We start from the raw sequence: 17293 nt of genomic DNA, 5'->3' as shown, positions 1-17293 counted from the left end.
TGTCTTCCCATCTGACTTCTGCAGGTAATAACTTTAAAAATAAGGTCTTTTCGAAAGAAGGGTTTTGACTGCAAGACAAAGTGTGATAAATATATGCAGACACACTTAGTGTGGAAATTTATGCATACTGGTGACAAATGCTGGAGGCACTCTGAGAGATAGTAGAGTGTAATGGTTCACAGACAACTTCAGAACCTAGCTGTGTTTGTTTGCATCTTAACTCCACCACCAACAGTCGTGTGACCCTTGGCAAAGTTATTTAATCAGTCTACCTCATTTTCCTTTTTCGTTTTTAGACAGGGCTGATGTAGCTCAGTCTGGCCTCAAACTTCCTGTGTAACTGATGATGATCTTGAATTTCGAATCCTCCTGCCTCTACCTCCCAAGTGCTAAGATTACAGGTATGAGCCACCATACCCTGTTTATGTGCTATTGAGATTCGAACTTTTCATGGGTGCTAAGCACTCAACCAAATGAGCTACATTCCCACATTGACTTTCTGTTCTTCTGTCCTATCAGGTCAGTATATATAACTTTCAGTGACTTTGAGAGAGTAGAGGGACTGCCTGCTTTTCGGTATAAGGTGCCTGCAGAAATATTAGCCAATACTTCTGAAAATGCTGGCTTCTGTCTACCTGAAGGAAATTGCCTGGGCTCAGGTGTGCTGAATGTGAGCATCTGCAAGAATGGTAAGAAATTCAGGAGAGGCTGTGATTGTGGGTGTCTAGAATACAGACAGATTAGGGGCAACAAAGAACATGTCATCAGCTTAATAGAGAGAGAAATTTCAACCTTTCAAAAACTATGTTTTGGCATATGCCTATAATCCAGCATTCAGGTAGCAGAGGCAGAAGGCTAGTGAGCTCAAAGCCATCCTGGGATACATAGCCATATCCATCTCAAATAATAACAGTAACAACAATAATGTTTTGTAACATTGCTGTTAATCTATTAAAAAATTACTAGTTTTGGTAGCACATGCCTGTAATCCTGTATCTTGGCAAAGATTCCCAGGGATTTTGAAACAGATTTAGTGTTAAATTCTTAGCATGAGCTTCCCAGTGTTTCTTTGCCTTTTTAAATTTATTATTATTATTGTGTGTGTGTGTGTGTGTGTGTGTGTGTGTGTGTGTGTGTGTGTGTGTATGGGAGGGCATGTGTACCACTGCACATGGTGGAGGTCAGAGGACAACTCTGTAGAATCTGTTCTCTCCTTCCGCCTTTATCTGGGTTCTAGCGATGAAGCTCAGGTGACCAGGCTTGTACATCTGAGCATCATGCTGGCCCTCTCAGTGTTTCTTGACATCTCAGCTCTCTGTTCCTTTCCATGAATGAGACAGAATTATCAATGGTACCGCTGATAAAAGGCACCTTCTTCTTAAAACCTAATGTTTTTATATGCTGCAGCAGAATTACTCATTTAGTAAATTACTCATTTACTCTTTTTCAATTTTAGCTTTTGGTCTTGGTTTTGTTTCGAGACAGGGTCTTGCTGTGTAGTCCAAGCTGGCTTCACACTCTCCATCCTCTTGCCTCAGCCTCGTAAGTGTTGGGATGACAGGCTCATACCTTCGTGCATCCTCTTTTGATAATTGTGGAAAACAGCAACGAGAAAGGATTTTTTTTTTGAGAAAATTTTTCTCTCTGAGTAATTCCCTGCTAGCACATCTGATATTTGTGTTAGATCCCTATTTAGAGTGGAAGTCTTCTTTAAAGTTTATTTTCTTTATTTTTTATTTTGAGACAAAATTTCTCTATGTAGTCCAGAAGACTGGTTTCAAACTCATCACATAGCTCAGACTATACTTAAACTCTCAGTGATCCTCCTGCCTCAGCCTCCCCTGATGCTGGAATGCAGGTGTATACCTCCTGGCCCTCTTTAAAATTGTCTCTCTGGAGAAATTTCCCTCCTGGTATATTTCCCTCCTTTTTCAAGAATGAAGTAATGCACTAACTTGGCTGTTGCCTTTCTGGGTGAAGGGTTCTGAAGTAGTATCCATGATGCCTCAGCCATATCAAGGCATAAATGTGAATGTTTTTATTACTGTGTTAGCAATATTCTGCTTCCTGAAAACGTTGATGGCAGAGTCAAAGGAAGATTCTATTTTGCAGCATTCAGACCCCTTATGACAAAATGTTTTCCTCTTTCCTCTGCAGCATTTCCAAATGTGGACTGGAAGTTAAAGTCTCCAGGCTTATCTTCAGTTGTTCTGAATTCTCTAGGGGAGCATTTTAGATAGTGGGATAAGCAAATGAACCAGGCAGATCTGGGTGAGGGTCCTATTGCAGATGTTAGCAAACCTGTGACATTGGTTAAAAAGGGCTCCAGACATGGGCTTTCATGTCCATAAATGGAAGGAATTATTACTTCTTGGAAAGTTATGTGGAGATCAAAGGTATTGTAAGAAACACTAAGGACAGTGTCTGACACTTCCTTTCTAGGGTGAGGGAAGTTGAGACAGGTACCAAAATGTGGCCCAGGCTAGCTTTGAACTCATGATTCTTTCATCTCAGCTGGGATTATAGGCATGCACCACCACCTTCAGCATGTGCCTGGCCCTTTTAATGGGTATTCAAAAATCCATTGTAAAGGTCACTGTATGTCACAAAGAGGGAAACTGTGGTTTCCTGGAACTTTTTTAGCTAGAAACCAGAATACTGTGTGGGTAACAGATAATGTGTGCCTTGAGCTGTGGGTTGGTGGTTATGTAAACTATTTTGTTTCGCTTTATTTTATTTGCAATAAGAACTCTGCTTTATTTTCTTCAAATACAGATGTGGAACTTTAGCAAATATTTTCTCAAAGCAGCATTTCTGTATTGCATGCCTCTGTTCTTTGGGGTGTAAACATAGGTATATATTCACAGTGCAATATTGGCTCATCCAGGATCCACTCTGCATCCACTCATGACCTAAAGAAGCAAAATGACTAGTCAGACCAGAACTGTTTCATCAAAGCAATTTGCCTTCGGTGAACAATTTTTCTTAACAGACTAACTTAGGGAGTATATGGACCTCTAAATGGTATCACATTTGTTTCTGAATAATAACCAGTGCTCCAACTCAGGTTTAACTCACTTTTACCAGGAATTGGGAATGAACTCTTCAACCCATCTTCAAATTAAGAAAGCACAGAGGTTAAAAGAATATAAGGAGTCTTCCTTGTTTCTCTAACAACCTTTAAATTTTTTAGTGTTCTGTTTTGTTTTGGTCTTTGTGTGATAGGGTCTCATGTAGCCCAAGCTGGCCTTGAACTTCTGATCCTCCTGCCTCCACTTCCCAAGTACTAAGATTACAGGCAGGTGCTACCATCCCAACAAGGGAAACTCTTAAATTTTTTTGCATCAGGATATCTAGGAGAACAAGGTCCATTATTGTAAAACAGGATTTTTTTTTTAAAGGAAGGAAAAAAAAATCCAGGTATGCCTGTATGTATGCCTATCACACTTGGGAGGCAGAAGCAGGATGCTTGCTGTAAGATCCAAGCTATACATAGTGAGTTCCAGGCCAGCCTGAGCTACAGAATAGCAGAATAGGAGCCTGCTTCAAACAAAAAACAAAATCCAAAACAAAACAACACCCTGGCATGGTGGTACACACCTTTAATTGGGAGGCAGAGGCAGGTGGATCTCTGAGATGAAGGCCAGACTGGTCTCTATAGTGAGTTCCAGGCCAGGTGGGGCTACAGGGATACTCTGTCTCCCCACCCCCAAAAAACAAAAAAACAAAAACAAAACCCCAAACAACAGCAAAAATTCCAATCAAGGGGAGAGAATTATTATTCAAGTAGAGCTCTGCAATGAGACATCCTCACTCTATTAGGATTCTTCCTCTATAATCTGCTAACTACGTGTCTCAAGAAACTTGATAATTTATGTGAACCTCAGCTTCTTCAAATGCAAAATGAAGATAATAGTTCTGGTTTTATAGTGTGGCCTGAACATTATTTAGCACGTATACATTAGAAGTATACTTATATTTGGGACTGGAGAGATGGCTCAGGGGTTAAGAGCACTGACCGCTCTTACAGAAGACCCAGGTTTGCATCTCAACACCTACATGGCAGCTAACAACCATTCATAACGCCAGTTCCAGGAGAGCTGACGTCCTGTTCTGGCTTCCGTGGGCACTGCATGACACAGGTACATTTACACACAGGCAGGCAAAACACTCATACATATAAAAATAAATAAATAAAAATTTTAAGTATACTTATAGGCTCAATAACTGTTTGTTGAAATATAAATAATATAGCCAAGTCTTTGGTATAAGATGTGCAATAAAATAGTGTGGGCTACATCAGATGGCAGAAAATGAAGTGTAAATATTGAACTGGAGAGACAGAGGTTGTCAGCCAGGTCAAGCTAACTGTTTGCTTATGTGTGTATTTTTCTTTAGGAACCAAGTTTGTGGTCAGAAACTGTATGTTCGCCTTGGATTTTTAAAGCAACACCGTTCATTTCTGTGTCCCTTTCCTGCAGGTGCACCCATTATCATGTCTTTCCCACACTTTTACCTAGCTGATCAGAAGTTCATTTCTGCCGTGAAAGGCATGCATCCAAACAAGGAGGACCATGAGACATTTGTGGACATTAATCCTGTGGGTACACACTTCTTCCTGTGTGTCTGTGTATGCTGTGTATGCTCAGGTTCACTCATTTAGTTCTAAGCTTGCTTAAGAAACATTACTGTCTTCTGTGTACATTCAATTGGGAGGAAGTAGGTCGGTGCACATTGAAGCACAACTCGTAGCCCTGTAATTGGAAGACTGAATTCTGTGGCTCTGTAGAAATCAGCAAACCTGCTTTAAAGAAAGAGGGATAGACAGAAGAAAAAAAAAACAAAAAAACAAAAAAACATGGGGCTGGGGATAGAGCTCAATGGTAGAGCACTTGCCTAGTATGTGTGAGGCCCTAGGTTCAACCACCAGCATAACAAAACAAAACAAAACAAAAGGAACAGTAAAAATTCAGTCACTGAAAGCAACTGAAACTGGACCCCCATAACCTGGTCAGTCTTCTGTTGGCTGTGAACAGATCAGGGAGGTTGAAGATGTCATCTGCTTATTCACTGCCTGGAATATACAAATCTAAATATGAATATTAGCGTCAATCACTTTTTGGCAAACCTCTTTCTACAAGTACTTTCAAGAGTTTAGTATGTGATTTTTCCCCCCATTTACTGAATTTATTTAAACAAATCAAAGCCTACGGAATGCTTCACAAATATGATAATCTTCTCTGTATTGTTCCAGTTTTAGTATGTTTGCTGCCAAAGCGAGCACTACTATGTGCTGTTATTAATGTAAGAAGTATCAGATATGCATATACTTTTCTCCTGTATTCACAGAAGAGATGTTAAGATGATGGGGTATCATTTGACAGTGCAAAAATCCACTGTAGAAGTTAAGTTAAAGGTCAGACATCTTGCTGAGCCTAGTGGCACAGGCCTGTAATCACAGCTGCCCAGGAGGCTGAAGCAGGAGGATCATAAGTTCATGGCCAATCTGGGCAGTTTAATGTAAACCTGTCTCAAAGGAATAAGTTAAAAGGGGTTGGAGATATAACTCAGTGGTAGAGTATTTGCCTAGTATGCACAAGGACCTGGGTTTGATCTGCAGCACTGAAGAAAAAAAAAAAGTCAGATATTTTCATTCTTGAAACTTTGAACATCATAGAATAATTTTTTGGAAAAAGCAAAAATGGGCTGGAGAGATGGCTCAGCACTTAAGAGCACTGACTGCTCTTGTAGAGGACCCGGGTTCAATTCCCAGCACCCACATGGCAGCTATGAACTGTCCATCCTTAACTCCAGTTCCAGGGGAATCCGAAGCCCTCTTCTGACTTCAGCAGCATTGCACAACATGGGTGCACTCACATACATGCAGGCAATACACTCATAAAATAAAAATAATAAAATATATTTTTTTAAAAAGCAAGAACATTCTTTTACCACCTCATTTTGCTCAGCTGTGCTCATCAGATCTGTCTGTGAACTGACAAATAAGGCCATGTGTGACTTTTTGTTGCTGTTCTTGTTTGGGACAAGGTCTCAGGTAGCCCAGGCTGGTCCTGAATTCACCATGTAGCCAAGAATGACTCTAAACTCTTTATTTTTTTTAATGTGTGTTTTGCCTGCATGTATATAAATGCATCTGTGTTGTACAAAGTCTGCAAAGGTCAGAAGAGGGTGTCAGATCCCCTAGAACTGGAGATATGGAAGTTGTTAGCTAGAACATGTGGGTGCTAGAAATCAAACCTGGGTCCTCTGGAAGAGTAGCCAGTGCTCTTAACCACTGAGCCATCCCTCCAGCCCCAACTCTGAATGCTTGATCCTCCTGACTCTACCTTCCAAGTGTTGAGATTACAGGTGCATGCCACCATGCCTGGTTTATGCAGGGCTTTGTACATGCTAGGTAAGCACTCTACCAACTGAGCTACAGCTCTAGCTCTCAGATGTGATGCTTTTCCTTCTCTGTTAGTCATCAGTCAGTTCTCTTTCATTAGCCAAACAGAGGGGTATTTGTCACCAGGGCTGGGCCCAGTTCTGTAACCGTAGTACAAAAGCAGAGCTGCTTAGGGGGCAGCTATGGCCCCCGTGCCTCCTTCACTTAGGCATGTGGGCCCTAGACTTGGATATCATTCTCTAGCAGGCAGTGCCATTGTACTCTTAGCTCTGGACAGCAGATCTGACAGGGGATTTGTGGGTTGCACCCCGTGCTGGAGTCCTCCAGGTTTTGCTCCATAAAGTAGCAGTATCCTGAGACCTTGTTAGAAATACTTGATCTCATGCTCCACTCCAGATCTACCAGGCAGAGTCTGCATTTTAGCAGAATTCCCAGGATTCATATTCACAGGAAAGCCCTAGCTGTGCAACACTATCAGTACTTCTCATTCTGTTTGGGGACCAGTTTTCCCTTGTATTACTCTGCTTGCCAGACACAGCCATGGGCCCCTATGGGTCAAAACCACACAGAATGATGTTCTATTGAAAACGTTGGTGGATGAAAAAAAAAATCTTAATTTTTTTTCTCTCTTCTTATTTACAGTTGACTGGAATTATCTTAAGAGCAGCCAAGAAATTCCAAATCAATGTTTATGTCAGAAAATTAGATGATTTTATGTAAGTGTTGCATCTTTCTGCAGAGACAGAGACCAGTTTTGCTTCATTGAGTTTCTGGGGGGCTGGTATTAGGGGGAACAGAGTCCATTTCTAACAGCTCAGCTTGTCCTTCAGCAATGCATATCAGCATTTTCAGAGGTGCCTTTTAGGACTTGTATTAATCAAATTCTTTCCGTGGATCATGCATTGTTTTAAGCACTTTACATGCATCAACTTACAACTTTGTATTGTCCTCATTTTACAGATGAGGAATGTGAGGCACAGAGAATTAGTAAGCAACTTGTTGGAACTCACACAGCTAGATAGGCTGTGTGGATACAGTCTGCTTTTATCCATTCACCTAGTATCCTGTCCCTCTCCAACTTTGACCTGGTTTCCATCTCTTTTCTTCCTACTCCCTCTAAGAGGGCTGACTACCACGAGCTCTCAGTTGGACAGTTAAAATAGACCCTTGAATACAGCCTTTTCTTCCTATGTTCCATCCATAAGCCACTCTTTAGTTAGAATTCCTAAGTATAACCTCCTGCCCAGACTTTTCAGTGGGAATTTTCTTAAATCTGAGAAAATACTGAGGATAGTTAATGAAAAAACATAAAACTACACATATATTGTCTATCTACACATCTATCTTTCTATCTATCATTCATCTATCTATAAGCCTTGATTTGTTTCCCCCGTTGAACTCATCAAATTTAATCCCATATGTTGTAAGGTCCTTCTAAGAAATAAGCATGGTTTACAGGAATATCTTTTGTTATATGTATTTCTGAAGCAGTATAACTTAGTAGTTAGGAGCTGGAACCTTAGACCCAAATAGAATTGCAATCCTGATTCTCCTGCTCACTCATGGTGATCCTGGGCAAATTACCCATCTCTGTGAGTAAATTTCCTCCTCTATCAACCGGGGACCTTGATACTACTACCTATGGCATGTGACTGCAGTAAGAATTAACTAAAATAATGCTCCCCCAAACACTGAACACAGAACTGGCAAATGGTAAGTGGTCAGTGGGATCTTGTTGCAAAGACAGTATGTAGGTGGTCTAGTCGTCAGCTTGTTACAGTGGTGTCATCCTCTGTGAGCAGTGCTCATTTGATGGATTTGCTTGTACTTTGATGAAATACCACATAAACATGCAGGCTTGAATTGTTAGCTGATACATTGCAGTCTTCATTTGATTTATATGTGTCTACAAAGATAACCAAGAAGCCTGCAATTAATTCCAGGGAATGTTCTAGAATTTTCATGTGAATGTGTCTTTCCAAGTGAGAGATATCATGATAAGGATGTCTGTGAAATAATGCCATCTTTGTCTTTGTAGTGAAACAGGAAACATTAGGACCGTGGTTTTCCCAGTGATGTTTCTCAATGAGGTAAGTCCTGAGAGGGAGGGAGCCACAGTGTCCAAGCGTGGAACATTTCCATTATGACATCTACTATGGTAACCATGTGTCATTTAAGATATGAAAAGGGGGAAAGATGACTGTTTAAAATATGAGTTGACCCCCTCAAAATCTTTCTTCAATGCTTATGCAAAACTGCTTCACATGTCTGGGAGCTGATTTGGAAAATGACAGGAAATCTTCCTTCTCAAGAACACTAGTTGAATAAAATTCCCTTCTGAGGTGCTGGTTATGTGAGAAACAAGATGCAAAGGTGGAGGAAATCACTGCCAAGCTCTGGAGAACTGAGATAAACAGCCAACACTCAGACAGCTGTCCCATGAAGCCATTCTTTTTTCCTTGAAGCCTTGCTATTTAAGAGAATGTGATAAAAATCACATACCAGATCTACTATGGTTATCTCTTCTCTTCCACCCAGTGTGAAGGGAGGGAAATGCAAATTTTCTCCAATAAATTCTCAGTTGGCAGGCTTCTGTTACTAACGAGAACATTTATTTTTGTTTTTTGTGTATGAATATTGTTTGCATATATGTATGTGCACCTGTGCCATGCAATGCCCATGGAGGTCAGAAGAGGGCATCAGAATCACTGGAACCAGAGTTACAGACAGTTCCTAACTGCCGCGTGGGTGCTGAGAATTGAACCTGGGTCCTCTGCAAGAGCAGTCAGTGCTCTTAACCACTGAATCATCTCTCCAGCCTCAAGAACATTTTTTTTAAGTTCTTATTTTTTCCTCTGTTCCCTCAAAATACTTTTTGTAGAAAAATTAGTAACAGATGAGCAAGAAAAGGAAATATTAAAATCACTAATAAAATGTAGTCATCTTTATATAGTGTTTTTCATTATTTATTTATGTAGATTCTGTCTTGCTATGTAGCCCAGACTGGCCTTAAACTCCAAGTCCTCTTCCCTCCATCTGCCAAGTGCTAGTGTTACAGACTTGTGCCCAGCATGCTTACTTTCAAATTTTTAAATTTTACTCAGTGTCTTGTAAATTTTTTTCCCTAATGACAACTTAAAAAGGGTTTAAGTTTTATATTTTGTAAAGCCTATGCCTTTTATAGAACTCTTGGTAGATGAAAAAAAGAAGTCTTAAGTAAATCACCATCAGAGGCAGGTGCAGCTGACATCTTTTGGGTTTTTTGCCTCCTGGTCTTTTTCTAGTTTCAGTTCTGTGTGGTTGAAATCATAAAGCAGATGAAGTTTGGGATCATTTTTTCTTTATTCTAGCATTGTATTGGTGGTCACATTTCTAAGTCTTTGAAGGGTTTGTGGTGGCAATTCTAAGATAAGGCTTTTATTGTTTCCTAGGAAAAACCTCACAGAACTTGTAGCTTGCTCTTCCTCCCCATTGCTATTGTTTGTGGGGTGGGGGATGACATGAAAATAGGAGTTTGGGGAAATGCAGACAGGTCAACTTGAGTTTGTAGTAGTGTTTAAGGGGCGGGGGAGGGGTTGTTCTGTTTGTTTTGTTTCTTTTGGCAAATGTAGCCCAGGCTGGCCATAAACTCAGGATGCTTCTGCCTCATCTTCGGCTTGATGGTTATTGCCCTGTGCCACCAGTCATGGCGTTTTTGAAGTCTTCTCTACCCCCTGCTTTTGCTTTGCTATTTTGTCAAAAACTAGATTTAATCCAGGATCATGGAGTGAACTCTTGTGCTCTATTGTCCTCTAGAAAGAGCTTGATTTTTCACTCGGAAAAATGAAATACTAGGCCTGGAAGTGACCTTGGAGACTGCTGACCCCACATCTTTTTACCCTAGAGGAAGCTCCGTACAGAGCCTTGACAATTATCGAAAGAACTGCCACAGAACCCAAACCCCATCAGGCCAGTGCAAACTAAGCCAGAGTCATTGCTCACAGTTTTTACGCATCATTCACCCATTGCTCCAAGTGATGAAACCTCTGCTCTCACTCTGAAGTTAGTGTGTTTCTTCAGTTAGGAATTCTGTCTCAAATTCTGATTAGCTTCACAACTCATCTGAACACTTTTCATTGAGACTAGTGACTACAGGAATCCACAGAGAAGTGATAACTGTCCACATACTGTTCTTGTAGTGCTTCATTCATTTAATCAACCAGTATTAATTAAGCACCTTCTGTGTGCTGGGTGCTATACCCAGTGTAGAGGTGGCCACGATGTCTTGCCTTCAAGGAAATCACAGTCAATGGGAGATAAACAGGTAAACAATTATGCTGGGTACAAGGACAACAAATGAGGTTCCAGAGAATACAGTGAAAGTGCAGAGAAGGAGCCTTCCATCAGCCCTGAGGTAGCCAGAGATACTTCTGGAAGGGAGTTATGCAGAGCTGATTTTTTTTTTTTTTTTGTCTTTTTGAGAAAGGGTCTCCCTGTACCCCCAGCTGTCCTGGAACTCACTATATAGACCAGACTGGCCTTGAACTCACAGATATTTGCCTGCCTCTGCCTCCCGAGTGCTGGGATTAAAGGCGTGCGCCACCATGCCTGGCTGCAGAGCTGAATTTTTAAGCAATTGTCCGATCTAAAATAAGAGATACTGGTTATTTTTGTGTCCTGACCAAAATACCTGGCAGAAACAGTTTAAGGGAAGAAAGGTTTATTTTGGCTCATGATTTCAGAAAGACTTGAGTTCATCATGGTAAGGTGGCTGGAGGCCAGAGCATGTGGCTGAGACTCCTCATATCACAGTTAGATCAGGAAGCAGAGAGAGCAGGCCAGAGCTAGGGGTTGGTATAACTTTCAAAGTCCTGCCCTAGTAAGTTACCTCCTCCAGCCAGCCTCCCTCTCCTAAAGGCTCTAGAGCCTTCAAAATCGTGCCACATAAAAAATAAAATAAACCCACAAGCAGCTGGGTTTGGTTGTGCATACTTATGATCTCAGCACTTTAGGGGCAGAGGCAGGACTGCCACAAGTTCAAGGGCAGCCTGCTGTATAGAATGAGTTCCAAGCCAGCCAGAGCTACATAGCAAGACCCTGGCTCAAAAAAAGACCAAAATACTGGGTGTGGTGCTTTAATCCCAGCACTCAGGAAGTAGAGGTAGGTGGATCTCTGTGGGTTCAAAGCCAGCCTGGTCTACATAGTGAGTTCCAGCCCAGCTAGGGAGGCATAGTGACTCTTTGTCTCAAGAAATATATATATGTATATATATATATATATTCAAAAACAAAATAGTGCCACAGAATGTGGCAAATATATATTAATGAGTAAATTCCCTCTTTGGTTTTTCTAATTTATAAGTGAATTTTCAATATATCTGACTTCCTAATAATAGGATATAAGCACATTGTATTTTGTGATTTGAAAGAAGAACATATATACATATTTTGTGTACACACACATACACTTTGGATATTTAGTCCTCAAGGGAATATTATTTCTTGCTCCCCCAGAGTGTTCTCATTGATAAAGAGACCGCAAGGCGACTAAAGTCTGTGATTAACACTACTTTGATTGTCACCAACATACCCTACATCATCATGGCACTGGGTGTGTTCTTTGGCTTGATCTTCACGTGGCTTGCGTGCCGAGGACAGGGATCCATGGATGAGGTGAGTACTGGCAGAGGAACTCCTCTCTTATTTGTAATTTTACTTGAAGAATTCCTCAGTGTGCTTTATTAGACTGCAGCTAGCTCCTTTGGATAGATACTGGAATTTTATGCAGAGGTGGGGCACGCAGTGATTTTTATGGTTCTGTTACTGCTGGACCAAGGGTAAGCAGGGCAGGTATATGTCAAGAAAGGCAGGGTGATAGAATGGTGCCTTTTGGTATTTGAGGCTCTCTTGGTTGGTATGAAATCCCTGGATATATCCCACAGGAGGTAACTTTACATCTTTGAAAGCAATAACAGGACATAGGAAGACTGCAAAATCATTATACCTGGGCTTTTGTGTTGGACTGCCTAGATTAAAATCTTCCTTCTGCCATTAAACAGCTATATGACTCTAGAAAGAGCCTTAATTCTATCATCTATAAAGTGGAAAGATAATAGGGTCCCCTTCTGAGGTTTTGGAGAGGATTGGTTGATATAGAAAACATAACAGTCTTGATCCAGTGTTGATTTGTAATAAGAGCTCAGTAAACTTAATTATTAGATATGATAAAAAATTTCAATATTGTACAGATACCTGCTTAGAAAGAATCCCTGATGCATCAGAAGGTGCTCTGATTGAGGCACCATAGCATGGTAAAAGATTGGCACATGGAGTCATTACTTTCTGGGAGGAATGCAGTAAACCAACTCAGAGAGCTGAATATCCCACATGACCCTTTTCTGTGAAAACTCTTCTATTTTTTTGTGGTATTAGAGGTTAAACAAAGGGCCTTGTGTACTCATTCTTACTTAATATTTTCTAGATTCAAGTTGTTCATGTGTAGAAGAAACACAAAGGATATCAAATTATTCAAGACCTCTTCTAAAATTTGGTTTAGATGGGGCTGGAGAGATGGCTCAGCGGTTAAGAGCACTGACTGCTCTTGCAGAGGACCCAGGTTCGATTCTCAGCACCCACATGGCGGCTACAAACCGCCCTTAACTCCACTTCTAGGGGAACTTGAAGCCCTCTTCTGACATCTGCACCATTGCACGACAGGAGTGCACTCACATACATGCAGGCAATACACTCATACACATATAAAAATAACAAAATATATATTTTTTTAAAAAGGGCCTTGCACATGCTAGGCAAGAGCTCTACCACTGAGGTATAGTCCTACTCTTTAAGAACAAAAACAAGTCTTTGTTTTTAAGTAAAGTCTCTCTAAGTTGATCAGGCTGACATTGAACTTGCTCTGTATCAGGGCAGTCTTTGAACTTGTGGTCCTCCTGCTTCCTAAGTGGCCAGGATTACAGACCTGAACCACCAGACCTGGCTTCAACACCCTTCTTAAATTCTCAGCAGTTTCTGTTTTCACAGTGCTTTTCCCTTCAGTTACCCTCCTAAACTAAGAAAATGGGAAATGGGAAATGAAACTAGTTGAAACCATTTCAGTAATACTGGCTTAGATTACTCTACCTTTCACATTTTTTGTGTCATTAACCCATGCTAGTCACACTAGCCTGAATTAGCCACTGCAAACTCTCTGACCATTCCTATCTATGGATCTGTGGGACTGAGTTTGTACCATCACTGAGATTCTCCTAAGTACAAATATACCTCCCCAAAATGTTAATTAGTGCCCCTATAATTAACCATTTTAGTGTCTTCAGCAAGCATTACGGAGCATCTACTGCCTCTGTGCCACTGCTCTCTGGTAGGTTACAAACCAGGACAGAGGCCAGTTCAGTTGAGGATGCTGTGTTATAGTCCTACCGATACAGAGAAGGAAGGGTGCAGCTAGGGTCTGGAGGTCGGAGAGGACAAAGTGGGCCGTTAAGAGGGTTAGGCCACACAGTCCCATAAATAGGTGAGGTGAACTGCCTTCCTGTCAGCTTTTCCTCCTTCCCGCTTCTTCACTCCCCACCTTGCCTCCACTTTTCACACTGGGGGAGAAGTTTCTGAATGAACATCTAACTGCATCTTCTGTCTGTCCTGCGTGTCTCAGGGAACAGCAGATGAAAGAGCACCCCTCATACGAACCTAAGAGAACTTAGCTGTCACCTGAGCTTGGTGAGAGAACGTGTGAGCTGCCCTGACCTGGACCAGAACAGGGGAAACCCCGCATCCTCACAGGCTAAGCTACGGTGCCTGCAAGTGAGAAGAACATTCTGGCCAGAGGGTAAAGAACAGGCCATTATATAAAGATGTAGACTTTATGCTTTATAAAACCGTGTGGTCTCTGAAATTGTTTTCATGTGTCTAGGGAGTATTTAATAAACTATTGTACAGAAACTTTTTGTTGTTGGGCTCTGGGAGCTGCTATAAAATTTTGTGACCACTGTTATAGATACAATGTCTGCATCACTTGTTAATGCTACTTGGTCTAACCTCATTCACTATGCTTCATTCACCAAAATTTGTGTTCAAAATACATATATGTGGCTTTATGCTATATTCCTCCATTCATCTCTAAACAGAAGGAAAGAGTTTGGAACCCAGGGTAAAAACAATAGCCTCATCCAATATATCATGTAGATGCATCTGATTTCCTTCTTTAAAACATTACATATATTAAAAAAATTACATGTTGCATTTCATCCTAATCTTAAGTTCATAATTCCTTCAGGAAAATTGCTCAGTCTTTTGACTATTTTTATAGTGGATAGGAATCAAGTGGGGAAGGGATGAGGTAGGGTGGTACCCAAGAGTAGATCGAGATAAGCTCCTAAGGATTTTTAAGTTGTATTTTTGTGAATAAAGAGGATACATAAATGATGTTGGTGAGAGTAAGAACAGATATTTCATGTAGAATAGACATTTGTAGATTATTAACTGTCTTTTTTTGTCAAAATCATCATGATGTAGAAACATGCTTCTGGGAGAATGCTATCAATGACTTGTCCCCCAAGTCCATCTCTGCCAATGTGATGCTGATACAGAGTGATGGTGACTGCCAAATATGAGAGATTATTTATAAGATTATGATCATAAGGAAGGCCATCCTCCCATAGCCTAAATTACATATAGATTCAGAAAATGCGCCTGGATTAGAGAGGTATTTCTTCTGAACAGTCTTCTTGGTGACTTTGAAGTTGTTTCTGTAAGTGCTTTCATCAGATTCAGTCCCAGCCAGTGTTTGGCTCACTGTTACTCACTAAATACAGAAAAATGTGCCCTGTATTTTCTGTGACAATCGTTTTCTGACAGAATGACATATTTGAAGTACTACGTAGAAGTATTTCAGAGAAGGGGGTCCTGGAACCAGAAGTGAAGCTACTTCCCTTCAGAAGATTCCTGGCTTCCAGTAGAGGCAGATGACTGGGAGCCATCCCTGTGTCATTGTTGTCAGACGTTAACATATTGAAGGGCATTGTCTTACAAGTCTCAAAGTCCACCATCTTTTTATTTTATTTTATTTTATTTTTTGAGACAGGGTCCCCTGGCTGGCCTGGAATTCACTATGTAGACTAGACTGGCCTCAAACTCACAGAGATCCGCCTGCCTCTGCTTCCTCAGTGCTGGGATTAAAGGTGTGCACCACCATGTCTCACCCACCATTCATTTTTAATGAGAAATCCTATATGTTATCTGGACAAGTGGGTACAGAATTTCCTAACAACTGAATTTTATTGTTTAAAACTGAATTTCAATGTAAGCAAAAATTTTTTAAATCAGAGATTTCACTTATCCATGTTTGAAGTATTAGATAGCTTTCATTTATAAGCCACAATTTTTCTTCTGTTGATACTAAAGCAATATGTGATGTTTCCCTTCTTGAAGAGATAATTCATTGAACTCTCAACTTTCCTATATGTCAAAGTAGAAATAGTAGATACTCTAAATCATCAAAATGTGAAAACTAAATTTAAAATATTTGATCTTTAATAGTGACAAATTTCTATATTTTTAGAAGTTATCAATATTTAACCAGATAATTGGCATGTTTTTCCTTATTCATCAACTTTTTTTTTTCATTAGGTTGTTTTTTGAGACAGGGTTTCACCCTGTAGCCCAGGCTGGTTTGGAATTCACTATGTAGCATAGGCTGACCTTGAATTCATGTCTCAGCCTCCCAAGTACTGGGATTGATGTCTTTATGCAACTACTTACCCACACTAATAAACTGATAAGCTAGTGCATACTAATTGGTTCATTCCTATTTTCAGGATATAATAATCTCTGAGAAGGAGATTTTTTTAGATTATACCAGCTAATGATTTACATATTAGATTGACTCTCACATAGACAAGGAGACACAAACATATTAATTCTATATTTGTGCCATGGTTCTTAATAATGATGGCTCAAAAATCACATTTGATAGTCTCCTTCTTCTGAAGACAAGGTCTATGGCAAACGCATAAACTGCAGTCAGAATTATAGGTTGGCTAAGAGAGTACATGTGCCCATTTGCTTTGGGGTTGAAAATCGCAAGCTGGTCTTTGTATTCATTCATTTGCAGCCATCCTGGAAAGGCCCCAAAGCCTTTGTGATCCTCACATCACTGAATGGCAGGCAGGGAGAAGAGGGAGCTGAGAGCAGTACAAGAAATGGGCTTTGCCACTTTAGTGCCAGGTTTTTCCCAGCAGACGTTATTTGTATCTGCTTGTGTTCTAGAAGGATCACTAATGGTCAAGTAGAACAAGCACTATACAACTAACCCCTATTGGGGTTTTTACTTAAGGGAGGCTAATTTTTAACTTAAATTGTTTAAGATGTGAATTCAGCAAAAAGCCCTCTGGGCACTGTTACTGGTGTAAATTGCTTGTGCCTAACTTTAAAAAGACTGACCAGAATGTTCTTCACATAGCTTATATAGTTGGTTCATTTCATGTGATTCTTGACCTGGTTTATTTCTACCCTTAATGCAATGAAATGTTTCACTAATAAAAAAAATTTATATGAAGCTGCGCTGAGTATGTTATTGAAAAATGGAACCAAAGGAGGCAGCAGTTAGCTTATGAGTGTCCCAGCCTCAGGGTGGAACAGGTTCCTGGGCTGGACTACCCACAGGAGGAACTCCTTGTGTGTGTGTGTGTGGCGGAGGGGGGAATAGGACTGTCCTCTGACAAACAGATGCCATCTTCCCAAGCTTGCCTAAGATTATCACAGCTGAGTTTGTTAACTGTTCATGCCCCAGCAAGGAAGGGAGGGGCAGGGAGACTCACAGGACCCTCACCTATGAGTTCAGCCACACCTCCAAACCAACCAGTTGGCCCTAGTTGCACAAGGCTTGGGGGAGGG

At 40.7% G+C, this 17293-nt stretch overlaps 1 protein-coding gene across 1 annotated transcript in view; it reads left to right on the top strand.

The window, feature by feature from the left end:
- Scarb2 (scavenger receptor class B member 2) overlaps positions 1-16955 on the top strand; it is a 62677-nt gene extending 45722 nt beyond the window's left edge. The window contains exons 6-12 of the mRNA XM_008843536.3: positions 7-24; positions 520-689; positions 4482-4600; positions 7049-7122; positions 8445-8496; positions 11900-12058; positions 14055-16955. Of these exons, the coding sequence (XP_008841758.1) occupies positions 7-24; positions 520-689; positions 4482-4600; positions 7049-7122; positions 8445-8496; positions 11900-12058; positions 14055-14093 (631 nt within the window). The 3' untranslated portion in view covers positions 14094-16955. The remainder of the gene's footprint in view (positions 1-6; positions 25-519; positions 690-4481; positions 4601-7048; positions 7123-8444; positions 8497-11899; positions 12059-14054) is intronic.
- Positions 16956-17293: the final 338 nt, after the last annotated feature.

Source organism: Nannospalax galili, unplaced genomic scaffold, assembly GCF_000622305.1.
Source record: "Nannospalax galili isolate Female #2095 unplaced genomic scaffold, S.galili_v1.0 scaffold800, whole genome shotgun sequence".
NCBI classification, from domain to species: Eukaryota; Metazoa; Chordata; class Mammalia; order Rodentia; family Spalacidae; genus Nannospalax; species Nannospalax galili.
This window is presented reverse-complemented; position numbering and strand designations above follow the sequence as displayed.